Source organism: Oncorhynchus clarkii, chromosome 1 (assembly GCF_045791955.1).
Source record: "Oncorhynchus clarkii lewisi isolate Uvic-CL-2024 chromosome 1, UVic_Ocla_1.0, whole genome shotgun sequence".
Lineage (NCBI taxonomy): Eukaryota > Metazoa > Chordata > Actinopteri > Salmoniformes > Salmonidae > Oncorhynchus > Oncorhynchus clarkii.
The window spans coordinates 56,083,698-56,097,870 of record NC_092147.1 but is presented as its reverse complement, the minus strand read 5'-3'; the positions used below and the strand labels follow the sequence as shown (position 1 = coordinate 56,097,870).

Below are 14,173 nucleotides of genomic sequence, written 5' to 3'. Positions count from 1 at the left end.
GCCATATTACTTCAACAGTTTATAACATGAGATCCTCTCTTATCTTTACAGGAATGTGGCTCTTAATATAAACAGCACCACCATTGGCATTAAAATTTTTCTGTAAATGTTATAACATTGTATTGCTACTGCTGTATCAAAAGTATTATCTAAGTGAGTTTCAGAGCTAGAATATGAATGTAATCTGTTATTAGCAATTTATTGATTTCATGTATTAACGTGGGTTATTTTTAGCACTTATGGGATTCTTATGAATTCCACATCACCGTCTAAGACGCTGTATCGCATTGCAAACTGCGTTGCTACAGATGCTGGTTCAATACACGTGCTGGCCGTGACTGGGAGACCCATGAGGCGCCGATAGGCTTTTGGTTTCTCTCCCTTTAAAAACAGAACAAAATAATTTTAACAAACTGACTTTATTAACAAATTAATAAGAATGATTTACCCCATGTTCAAGAATGGCCTTTTTCTTGCTCACTTTACGTTATTTGAAAACAAAATAATTTTTAAACATTCATTTTTTATTTTTTTTAAACAGAGCGATTATTATTAATAATAATGTATTATTATAAATTATAAATCCCCATTGGATATTCTCACAGATATATTATTAACCCTGTTATTAGCAGAACAATATATATTGGTCATATTTTTCATGGCTCCCGAGTGGCGCACCCTGGGATTGCCTTGCAGTTCTCCAGCTGTATCTACTGAAAGCGCGTGAGGTTCAAGGTATGAGGGAAGGGGACACGGGATGGGCCGCAGAGCCGCACACGGAAGACCGACCTAGTCCGTGGGGAAGAGAGGAGGTGGGAGGGGGAGTGGACCCCACCCGGACACACTGACAGCACTTTAAGGGTCATTGCACTAATAATGGCACTGACTAGGGAAACGTTCCCGCTATTCTGTTTTTAGTGCCAGTCTACATGTTCAGACTAAAACAATGTAACTAATAATAGCATGCTTCATGAATAAAATAATGGTAAAAATACTTTTTCAAAATGCCAATGTTTATTTAGTTATCCATAATGAATTACTTTGGGAATAAATATCACTGAATTACAGAAATATCCTCCAATCCTCTTCATGTAATTATTGGCGGAGAGTCATGTCATATTTTTCGATTTTCATTTATTTATTTTATTTCACCTTTATTTAACCTGGCAGGCTAGTTGAAAACAAGTTCTCATTTACAACTGCGACCTGTCCAAGATAAAGCAAAGCAGTGCGACACAAACAACAACACAGAGTTACACGTGGAATAAACAAGCGTACAGTCAAAATCACAATAGAAAAAAAAAAGTCTATATACAGTGTGTGCAAATGGCGTGAGGAGGTAAGGCAATAAATAGGCCATAGTAGCAAGTAATTACAATTTAGCAAATTAACACTGGAGTGATAGATGTGCAGATGATGAGGTGCAAGTAGAAATACTGGTGTGCAAAAGAGCAGAAAAGCAAATAAAAACAACATGGGGATGAGGTCGGTAGATTGGATGGGCTATGTACAGCTGCAGCGATTGGTTCGCTGCTTGGATAGCTGATGTTTAAAGTTAGTGGGGGAAATATAAGTCTCCAGCTTCAGCGATATTCTGTAGCATATGCATATTTTTCGATATGCTGTAGGCCTACCGTAGGCGACATGAGTCTCACTAGTGTTGAGAAATGTGCTGTTAAAAGTGGTGTAGGTCTTATTTATTTAAAGAGCATATTGAAGTTAGAATCAATATTATTTTAAGAAATAGCCTTCAAAAATGTTAGCACCGTTTCGGGCTGCTCTGAGAGAAGTATGGGGTCTGGTCTTGATAAATCAATGAGATGTTTATTTTCACTGAGTCTCCATTTGGGTATTAGTTATACTAGAATTAGAAAATAAGCGTGTAGAAATATTATGCCCTTAGTGTAACCTTTATTTTACTAGGCAAGTCAGTTAAGAACCAATTCTTATTTACAAGGACAGCCTACTTCTTCTTCCCCATTGGGGATTTGAACCCTGGTCTCCCACGTGCCCGCACGACACAGGGATTCATTAGCTAAATTGCCCAGTACTGTACTCCCGACCGTCACATTGTACAACGCCATATTTTCCGTTCCATCCTTATGGAAACCCAGAGGGTTTTTAGATTTTACTGGAATATAAACACCATAAAATTAATCTAATTAATTAAGCAAGTACCAGTCAAAAGTTTGGACACACCTACTCATTCAAGGGTTTTTCTTTATTATTACTATGTTCTACATTGTAGAATAATAGTGAAGACATATCAACTATGAAATAACACAAATGAATTCAGTTAACTAGCAATACAAACTGATTGTCATAGCTAGCTAAAGTTAACAAAACAAGGTTCACTGTTAGCTAGCAAGCCAGCCATCTAACCTCCGCTAACATTAGCTAGCTAACAGCAAGCTTTAACTTGGGGTATTTTGTTTAGACATGTAACGTTAACAATAGCTAGATAGCAAAACATTTGACTAAAATCCCAATCCATAGAGTAACGTTAGCACATCAGCCATTGAACTCCAGCTGGCTAGCTTACAGCAAGCTTTAACTAGCAAAACAAACTGATTGTCATAGCTAGCTAAAGTTAACCAAACAGGTTCAATGTTAGATTCTTACCTGTTTACATGGATAAAAGTTTCACTGCAGACAGATTAATTTTCAGTCAGAGAGATTCAGCATCATCCTTCAGAAAGTAGTCCATCACAACAAACTCAAACCTTCTTCTTCTATGAGGTTTAACGGCGGTTGGCATCCAATTTGTTGCATTACCGCCACCTACTAGACTGGAGTAAAACTCCCTTGTACTTTGGTTGTAAAATAAAAATGTACTAAATAAATACCCTACCATCTAACACTACACTCACTAATTTCAAAATTATATGAAATAAGATTAGCACCACCCTACTCCTGTCACGCTTCCTCTCTGTCCTCTAGGTCACCAGGCTGCTCGTTAGGGCGACAACCTGTCACCATCGTTAGGCGCATAATGATATTCACCTGGTCTCCATCACCTCCTTGACTACCTATGTCACTCCCTTTGGCTTCTAACCCCAGTCGTTGTTGTTCCTGTTCTATGTCGGTGCGCTGTTTGTGGTTCTTGTTTTGCTCTTTTATTTATAAAACGTATTCACTCACGGAACTTGCTTCCCGACTTTCAGCGTACATCGTTACAACTCCACTAATTACATTTATTTATCCCTACCTCATGACATCATCCTGAAAGGATGGGACATCACCTCTTAAAGGATGTACTGAATTAAATGTAAGAACGATATATTTACAATGGATATGCATGTAACTATAACCCATGAGCAAGCAACCTAATTTAAAGTGAAACACAAAATGCTATAACCTTTGTAAATACTATGTACCTGCCTTTGAAAAGGGATTTAAGTGTTTATTAATCTGGCTTCAAAGGGGTATTGTAAGTGAAATGTTGTTCAAAATAATATAATTTATAATGTCAATGTAGGTAGTCATGAGCAAGCAGCTTCAAGTAAAGTGAAACACAGTAGGGTAAACCTTTTTATTACATTGGGAAAATACACTTCAAAGTAGAATAACTATTGTTACAGCACCTACGTGTAATTACAATATACTTTCAATACAATTACATATTTCACAGGATATATTAACATTTCAGTTATTACAAGGTTGTTAAAGAAAAGTATCGTATCTACAATGTTTCTACACAGGAGCAAGCAACTTAATGTAAAGTGAAACACATCATGGAATACTCATGCAATTACTATGTAGTTACTATGTTGCAACGCATGCTCGATGTCCGCGTCCAGCTCCCACACCACCGGTACTACCAGGCAAGAGGCAGGAAGTATGGGAGTGTGATACATGGACCGCTCCTCTGTGTCATACATCCGGAACAGTGTGTCTGCCTTAGCGTTCTGGGAACCTGGTCTGTAGGATAAAGTGAAAAAAAAACGGGTAAAGAACATAGCCCACCTTGCCTGGCAAGGGTTCAGTCTCCTCGCCGCCCGGATGTACTCCAAATTGCGGTGGTCAGTCCAGATGAGAAAAGGGTGTTTAACCCCCTCAAGCCAATGCCTCCACGCCTTCAGAGCCTTGACAAAAGCCAACAGCTCCTGGTCCCCCACATCATAGTTTCACTCCGCCGGGCTGAGCTTCTTCAAAAAGAAAGCACAGGGGTGGAGCTTTGGTGGCGTGCCCGAGCGCTGAGAGAGCACGGCTCCTATCCCAGCCTCGGACGCGTCCACCTCCACTATGAACGACAAAAAGGGATCCAGATGAGCCAGCACGGGAGCTGAGGTAAACAGAGCCCTCAGGTGACCAAAAGCCCTGTCCGCCTCAGCCGACCACTGCAGCCGCACCGGTCTCCCCTTCAGCAGTAAGGTAATGGGAGCTGCTACCTGACCAAAATCCCGGATAAACCTATGGTAGTAGATGGCAATCCCCAGAACCGCTGCACTTCCTTTACCGTGGTGGGAGTCGGCCAATTAAGCACAGTTGAAATGCGGTCACTCTCCACCCCTGATGTGGAAATGCGGTACCCTAAGAAGGTGACAGACTGTTGGAAGAACAGACATTTCTCAGCCTTGGCGTACAGGTCATGCTCCAACAGTCGACCAAGCACCCTGCGCACCAGGGACACATGCTCGGCGCGTGTAGCGGAGTATATCAGAATGTCGTCGATATACACCACTACACCCTGCCCGTGCAGGTCCCGGAAAAACTTGTCAACAAAGGTCTGGAAGACTGATGGAGCATTCATCAACCCATACGGCATGATGAGGTACTCATAGTGCCCTGAGGGGGTACTAAATGCCGTCTTCCACTCGTCCCCCTCCCGGATATGCACCAGGTTGTAAGCACTCCTGAGATCCAATTTTGTGAAGAAGCGTGCCCCGTGCATTGACTCGATCGCACTGGCGATGAGAGGCAGCGGGTAGCTGTACCTCACAGTGATCTTATTGATTCCCTCGATAGTCAATACACGGGGCAGACTGCACCTGTAGTGATCGATCAGGGCCTTGTCGTTCCATCCCGCGCTGGCGGCCATGGTCCGGAAGTCCTGGGCAAAATCCTGCGCGCTCCTCGTCCACTGCCTCAGGTGTAAGAGACGTTCACACAGGCGGGTGGTCGAACACTGCTCGAAAGCGGCGGGTGAATTCTGCGTAATGGTCCAATGGCCCACTCCAGGGTTTGCCTGAGAGGCAGGAGACGAGGGCGGACACACTCTCACGTCCGAAGGAGCCGGGTGGACGGTCGCCAGGTAGCGCTCCAGCTGTAGTAGAAACCCCTGGCATCTGGCATCCGTCCCATCATACTCCCTCGGGAGCGCAAGTCGAATCCCGCTGGGACCAGGTGAAAGAGGGGTGGACAGTGGGACCTGTTGTAGTGGGGCTGGTGGTGGCGCTGAAAAACCTCCTCCTCTCTCCCAACGATCCATTGTCTGCAGCATGTGATCCATGGCTGTGCCCAGAGGTTGCAACTTGGTCGCATGCTGCTGAACGCTCCTCAATTGAAACTGGGAGGGCGTCTGCTCCTGCTGACTCCATCCTTCAGGTGAATGATTCTGTAAGGCGTGTATATGGGAGGCGAAGTCAAGTGCAGGAGAGCGGAGTATAATAAACAGGCACACTTTAATACCGGTTAACAAATGACTGCACATAACACATTCTAGTGCTAAAACACTGTCTAAAACTAAATATATACTTACTTTAGAATTGCGTACTATTGTTTGTACAGATGAACGTGGTACCTTCAGGCATTTGGAAATTGCTCCCAAGGATGAACCATACTTGTGGAGTTCAACCATTTTTTTTTCTGAGGTCTTGGCTGATTTCTTTTGATTTTCCAATGATGTCAAGCAAAGAGGCACTGAGTTTGAAGGTAGGCCTTGAAATACATCCACAGTTACACCTCCAATTCACTCAAATGATGTAAATTAGCCTATCAGAAGCTTCTAAAGCCATGACATCATTTTCTGGAATTTCCCAAGCTGTTTAGAGGCACACAGTCAACTTTATGTATTTAAACCTCTGACCACTGGAATTGTTTGTATCACTGGAATTGTGATACAAACAATTGTTGGAAAAATGACTTGTGGCATGCACAAAGTAGATGTCCAAACTGACTTGCCAAAACTATAGTGTGTTATTAACAAGAAATTTGTGGAGTGGTTGAAAAAAATAGTTTTAATGACTCCAACCTAAGAGTGTATGTAAACTTCCGACTTCAACTGTAAATATAATACCTATACTGTTTATGCTAACACATATTCCTGTTCATTTACTAAAATCAGTTTGGTGCAGCTAGTTCACTCCGTCACAGGCTAGCCGGGAAAGTGGCGTTAGATGGTAAACTTTGAGCTAGCATAAGTTAGCCTTATTCTTTTGTTGCTTGAGTTACCCTCCTGTCATAAAATAGTGCATTATGGGTAGAGTTCTGAAACAAGGTCCAGATACAGTAGAAAAATGAGGGACAATCTACATTTGACCTTTAAAACACTTTTTTATTTTTAATCCCAGCCCCCCGTCCCCGCAGGAGGCCTTTTTCCTTCTGGTAGGCCGTCATTGTAAGTAATAATTTGCTCTTAGGTAGCCTAGTGGTTACAGCGTTAGACTAGTAACCGAAAGGTTGCAGGATTGAATCCCCGAGCTGACAAGGTAAAAAATCTGTTGTTCTGCTCCTGAACAAGGCAGTTAACCCACTGTTCCTTGGCCGTCATTGAGAATAAGAATTTGTTTTTAACTGACTTGCCATGTAAAAACCTGTTTGGGAAAAGCGTGCTGCTAGCGGGACACCGACAACATCCGGTGAAATTGCAGAGCGCAACATTTTTATTATTCTAAATATTTAACTTTCATAAAATCACACGTGTAATACATCAAAATAAAGCTTAACTTGTTAATCCAGCCGCTGTGTCAGGTTTCAAAAAGGCTTTACAGCAAAAGCACACCATGCGATTATCTGAGGACAGCGCCCAGCACACAAAACCATACAAACATTTTCCAACCAAGTAGATTAGTCACGGAAGTCAGAAATAGCAATATAATTAATCACTTACCTTTGATCTTCTTATGGTTGCACTCACAAGACTCCATGTTGCACAATAAATGTTTTTTTTTTTTCGATAAAGTCCCTCTTTATGTCCAAAAACCTCAGTTTGGTTGGCGCATTTTGTTCAGTAATCCATTGGCTCAACAGGCACATGAAAAATCCAAATAGTACCAGTAAAGTTCATAGAAACATGTCAAATGATGTTGATAATCAATCCTCAGGTTGTTTTTTGTTTGAATAATCAATAATATTTCAACCGGACAATAGCGTTGTCAATATAAAGGAAAATTAACGAAAGGCGCGCTCACATGTGTAAGGGCTATTTGACCAAGAAGGAGAGTGATGGAGTGCTGCATCAGATGACCGGCTCTCCACAATCCCCCAACCTCAACCAAATTGAGATGGTTTGGGATGAGTTGGACTGCAGACTTAAGGAAAAGCAGACAACAAGTGCTCAGTATTTGTTGGACCCCCGTCACGACTGTTGGAAAAGCTGGTTGAGAGAATGCGAAGAGTGTGCAAAGCTGTCATCAGAGCAAAGGGTGGCTATTTGAAGAATCTCAAATCTAAAATATTTTTTGATTTGTATAACACTTTTTTGGTTACTATATGATTCCATGTGTTATTTCATAGTTTTGATGTCTTCACTATTATTCTACAATGTAGAAAATAGTAAAAATAAAGAAAAACCGTTGAATGAGTAGGTGTTCTAAAACGTTTACATGTAACTACTGTGTTATGAGTACATTTATTACTTTAGTTACGTATTAATTAATGTGCACCTGATGTAAAGTGTTACCTGATACGTTCTCCGTTTTGCTCTACGACCCTCACAAGTCTGAAAGTAACCGGTACAAGACTCGTCTGAAAGTAACCGGTACCGTTTTTAAAAACAAATGGAAGTACTGCATGAAGGTTGTTTGGGCCTACCCAAAAAAAGGGTTTAAATATTTGTAAAAACATATACATGAGTATACATATATATACTGTACATATCTCCTTGATTTAGGACAGAAACTTCAAAACCTTGTTTCTTATTCATTTTTTGACTGTCCTTTATGCATTTATGAATGTGTTATTCAATGTATTTACATGGGCTTTAATAGTAAAAGCAAAAATCTATATTTTATCAAATCATTTTTAAAATTTAAATTTGACCTTTATTTAACTCAGCAAGTCAGTTAAGAACAAATTCTTATTTACAATGACGGCCCAGGAACAGTGGGTTAGCTTCCTTGATCAGGGGCTGAAGAACAGATTTTTACCTTGTCAGTTTGGGGATTTGATCTTGCAACTTTTCAGTTACTAGTCCAACGCTCTAACCACTAGGCTACCTGCCGCCCCATATTTATTTGAGTGGTATCTAAAGGGTTCCTAAAATTCCAAATCAAATAGCTTAATGATCCATAGGATTACCATTGTTTAGCACCCCCCCACAATTTCTATGCCTCAGTAATGCAAAAATACATAATATGCACTTAATATGGACATATCAACTCACTGATTTCATTCCCACACATTAGACCAGCCATCACAAACCTACCGTATTTCTTTCACATCAAGTCCGCATTAGAAAACATCACTGTTGTCACACTTTATCCACCATTTATACATAGTATGACATACGCTTATAGATGATGTGTGAATCTTAAATGTCATGCTTCTGATGACTTTATGTATGCTATATAAAGCCTTTATAAGTTGTAGTTTGTTTATAGTGTGACCAAAAATTGTCATAATAAAACACAGATTCAGGATAATGGTGACTATGAAGAACGAAAGGAGGATTATGTAATTAACCTTATTAAAGTTGCTTATACGGATCCTCATTAAATGTTACCTTATCAACTACTATTCCTCCTACAGGATGTGAGATGTGGTATGGCCTGCATTACAACCACATATTTAATCATACTCACAGCATGTCTGCAGGATGTAAATAATGATAACAGTTCAAATAAAATGATGAGACAATTTAAGGGTTCAAAACATACATACCTAGACATGCTTCCTTGATTTCTGTCTTATCTGTCCGCCGAATGATCTTCACCACGAATATCACAGCCAAAGGAGTGAGAAAAGAAATTGCCTGTGACGAAAACAAGAAGAAACACAATCTAAAGACAAACAACACACTTACGTACAGTATAACTGACATTGTTGCCGATTACAGGAACTCTTAATCGTTTCCCAAAGAGGTCCACTAGAGCGATTTTCCTGGCTTGACACAAAATTACTTTTCCTTCCACTGGGAGTGTGCAGTGTGGCATCTACCGTTAAAAGTTTTAGTCAAAATAGTGCAAACTGAGCTGCCACCGATAAGGTTCTTTATTGTGCTCTGGAATCTCTTGCACTAAAGGGAGCATTATGCATTGTGTTCTGTTCAGTGGCTGTCACTCCATAGGAGACTTGGGCATTCACAGACACCAGGTTATTATTTCTGCTTCAAAAAGTGTTAATTACTTTTGGCCCCAATTCAATAATCCTGTTTTTCCTTCAAAATCTGCAGTGGATGCAAACACTTGATTCATAAGATGTGCAGCACATTGATGTTCACAGCACATCGAATTTCCCTTGAGATAGCGATAATTTGATAATTTAAGTCTTTAAATTCAAATTTATTGTATCAGTTAAGCAATCTGTTTCAAAATCACTATCGCTTTCTGGCAATTATAACCTCACCCAGGAGATCATAGCGGGTCTATGAGAGGTAAGACTGAGTAGGGCACTTTAACTTCTGGGATGAAGGATAACTATGGATTAGATACAGGATAGGCACAGCCCTGTCTGTGTGAAGCACAAATGCGATAGATGGAGAAGCAAAGTGTGCGTATTGTTGCTTTGTCAATACAAATATGTTATTTTGTCATCACAATAAAAATATTTTTTGGAGAGAGTTCCTTTTTAGTTTTTTTATATAATTTTCCTTGCTTTTTATAGAAGGCAGGGGAGGAAGTTACACAGACGTTATGGTGTTAACCTTCTTCAATGTGTATCAGGGGACAGCAGTAAGCCGCTATCACTCTGCGTATTTGCTGACCTGTGACACACAGTTAGATGGGAGCAGCCAAAGAATTAACACACACAGGAACTTTATTTATACACACTGGAGAAGAGCATGGGGATGGTTCTGTAACGGACAGAAACAGAGATACTGTAGAATGAATGTGCTATACAGGAGATAAATACATTGGCCTGAATGGAAATATGCAGTACGATAGAATGGGATATGGGATACAAGGATTGTATCTAATATTGACCTAATAATTACCATGTATTACATAGCAACACCAGATTGATGACTAGCATGGCAATAGGACAGTAAGAATAATGGCTAGGACTGTATATAGCATATAGTAGGCTATTGCACACCAACATTCAAGAGCAAGGACTGTATTTAAATCTATAGGAAATAGGAAGTAGTAAACAGTGACTAATAATTGCAGACAATATCAGTAGTAGTAACTAAGTAATAACAGGAATGAGAACTACATAGAATAATGCTACTCTGCACATACTGCAATGACAACAACATCGACAACAACTTACTTTGTTTACACATCCCATGGCTACATGTCCACTCACGTTCTCAGACCAGAAAACATGGTTCAGGACCGCGCTAAAACATATACGTTTGAGGGAGCATGCAAAGGACTAGATTAACTAGACTGCTAGGAGCATCTGACCAATCACAGGATGCATAATAAGTGCATGGGGTCAGTGTGGGGTGCATGGGGTCAGTTTGATTGGCTGAAGCCATGAACTGGAGGTGATCGATATTCTCAAGTGAGGGGAGAGCTAGACTACAGTGGTTCTTCCTTTGAAAGTTTTGATCTTATGCTGCGACCGTTAGTGGTAGATGATAGCATTCTGTCATTGCACCAAACTATCACAAGGGGGAGTTAGAACGCTGATCTATCGATGGAGGTGTTAACCTCTTGAGTGTAGGGGGCAGTATTTTGATGTTTGGAATAAAAACGTACCCAAATGAAACTGCCTATTTCTCAGGCCCAGAATCTAGAATATGGATACAATTGGCAGATTAGGATAGAAAACACTCAAAAGTTTCCAAAACTGTCAAAATATTGTCGCCGAAAACCTGAGGAAAATCCAGCCAGGAAGTTCTGTTTTTCCTGAAACCTATCTGTTCCATTGCATACCTTCCCTCCATTTAAAGTGTTATTAACCAGATTCCTTTCTCTATGGCTTCCACATGGTGTGAACAGTCTTTAGACATAGTTTCAGGCTTTTATTCTGAAAAATGAGCGAGAAAGATTACATCGCGTCAGTGGATGGCTGGGTGCCAGCAGAGTTTTGCATGTGCAACAGCTTGGAGCAGACATTTTCTCTCTCTTTCCTATTGAAAACGCTACAGTCCGGTTGAAATATTATCGATTATTTATTGTAAAAACAACCTGAGGATTATAAAAAACGTTTGACATGTTTCTACGAACTTTACGGATACTATTTGGAATTTTCGCCTGCCCCGTCGTGACCGCTCGAGCCTGTGGATTTTGGATATAAAAATAATCTCTATCGAACAAAAGGAACATTTATTGTGCAGCTGGGAGTCTCGTGAATGCAAACATCCGCAGATGATCAAAGGTAAGTGATCCATTTTATTGCTTTTCTTTGCTGCTAGCTGTTTGTAATGTTTTGTCTGCTGAGAGAGATGTCCTAACATAAACGCTTGGATAGCTTTTACTGTAAAGCTTTCTTGAAATCTGACACGCCAGGTGGATTAACTTCTTAGAACTACTCCTCGCGGATCCGGGAGAATTGTCATCAACTACACAAATTACCATAACACAACGGACAAAATATCTTACTAGAAAATATTCATATTCATGAAATCACAAGTGAAATATAGTGAAACACAGCTTAGCCTTTTGTTAATCACCCTGTCATCTCAGATTTTGAAATTATGCTTTACAACCAAAGCAAGACAAGCATTTGTGTAAGTTTATCGATAGCCTAGCATAGCATTATGCGCAGCTAGCAGCAGGCAGCTTGGTCACGAAAATCAGAAAAGCAATCAAATTAAATCGTTTACCTTTGATGAGCTTTGGATGTTTTCACTGACGAGACTCCCAGTTAAGACAGCAAATGTTCATTTAGTTCCATAAAGATTATTTTTATAGCCGAAATACCTCCGTTTGTTCTTTACGTTTTGTTGAGAAATCCACCGGAAATTGCGGTCACGACAACGCCGAAAAATATTCCAAATTAGATCCATAATTCGACAGAAACATGGCAACGTTTTTTATAATCAATCCTCAAGGTGTTTTTCAAATATCTATTCGATAATATATCAACCGGGACAATTGGCTTCTTAGTAGGAGGGAGAGGAGCAATGGCCGCCTTTGTCTATTACTAACAAATAACTCCGAGAGCCGCTAATTTTTTAAAATAAAAGCCTGAAACTATGTCTTGTGACTGTAGACACATTAGGGAAGCCATAGAAAAAGGAATCTGGTTGATATCCCTTTCAATGCTCAATAGGGAGGTATAGGAACGCAGAGGTTTCAAAATAAGAGTCACTTCCTGATTGGATTTTTCTCAGGCTTTCACCTGCAATATCAGTTCTGTTGTACTCACAGACAATATTTTTACCGTTTTGGAAACTTTAGAGTGTTTTCTATCCTAAGCTGTCAATTATATGCATATTCTAGCATCTTGTCCTGAGAAATAGCCCGTTTACTTTGGGAATGTTATTTTTCCAAAAATGAAAATACTGAACCCTAGTCTCAAGAGGTTAAATCATTTACCTTTGAAGAACTTCAGACGCTTTCACTCAGGAGACTCCCAGTTAGATAGCAAATGTTCATTTTTTCCAAAAATATTTTTTTTGTAGGCGAAATAGCTCCCGTTTCTTCATCATGCATGGCTGAGAAATCGACCGGAAAATGCTACAACTATTACGCCAAACTTTTTTCTAAATTTGCTCCATAATATCGACAGAAACACGGCAAACGTTGTTTAGGATCCATCCTCAATGTGTTTTTAACATATATATTCAATAATATATCCGTCGAGGCAATTGGTTTCTCATAAGAAGCGATTGGAAAAATGGCTACCTCAGTATTTTACGCAAGATTTTCTGTGGGAGACACCATGTGACCACATGCTATATATGGTCCCTTACAGCCATTCTTCAGTGGAAATGCCTAAAAAGACGTAGACACAATGCCGTAGACACCTTTTGGGAATACGTGGAAAACGTAAGCTCATTCGTAGCTCATTCACAGTCATATAAGGAGTCATTGGCATGAGGCGGTTTCAAAAAATGCGGCACTTCCTGGTTGGATTTTTATCTGGGTTTCGCCTGTAACATCAGTTCTGTGGCACTCACAGACAATATCTTTGCAGTTTTGGAAACGTCAGAGTGTTTTCTTTTCAGAATACAAGCCTGAAACAATTTCTAACGACTGTTGACATCTAGTGAGTCCTAAGTCAATGGATACTGTAATGGCATTGAATAGAAAACTACAACACCAACAACAACAAAAATCTCACTTCCTGAATAGATTTCAGATTTCCAAATCAGTTCTGTTATACTCACAGACACTATTTTAACAGTTTTGGAAACTTTAGTGTTTTCTATCCCAATCAACCAATTATATGCATATCCTATCTTCTGGGCCTGAGTAGAAGGTAGTTTAATATGGGCACGCTTTTCATCCAAAATTCCAAATGCTGCCCCCTACCCTAGAGAAGTTATTGATAAGGGTGGAGCTTTGTGAGGGTTGAGGAGTACTGGAAAGGTGTGACTCCAGGTTACAATAGGCATAAGTATGCAGCTGATTGCCGATTGTCCTCACCTTGATTATCCTGTAACAACATACTGTAGCATGACCAGGATCTCTATTCATTTAAGTGAACAGATTAGGGCTTTCAGGAGGAAAGGAAAATCTGCTAGAGACATTTCAAAAATACTATTATATTGGGATTATGTAGCTGAAATGTACAGTAGTTAAAATAAACATCTGCATTTTGAAAGAGTATTTTTATAATTATTTTATTAACAAAAGCATAAAGATGTTAATAAAAAAATACTGTACATTATATGCTTGATTCAACATTTTATGTAATTTTAATGCAGGGTTAATAATAACAGATCGGCTCTCGG

At 39.8% G+C, this 14,173-nt stretch overlaps 1 protein-coding gene across 1 annotated transcript in view; it reads right to left on the bottom strand.

Annotated features, from left to right (window-relative positions):
- The window catches only part of LOC139406872 (phospholipid phosphatase 4-like), a 185,431-nt gene that overhangs the window by 64,809 nt on the left and 106,449 nt on the right, over positions 1 to 14,173 (bottom strand). The window contains exon 6 of the mRNA XM_071150034.1: positions 9,043 to 9,133. Coding sequence (XP_071006135.1) covers positions 9,043 to 9,133 — 91 coding nt within the window. The remainder of the gene's footprint in view (positions 1 to 9,042; positions 9,134 to 14,173) is intronic.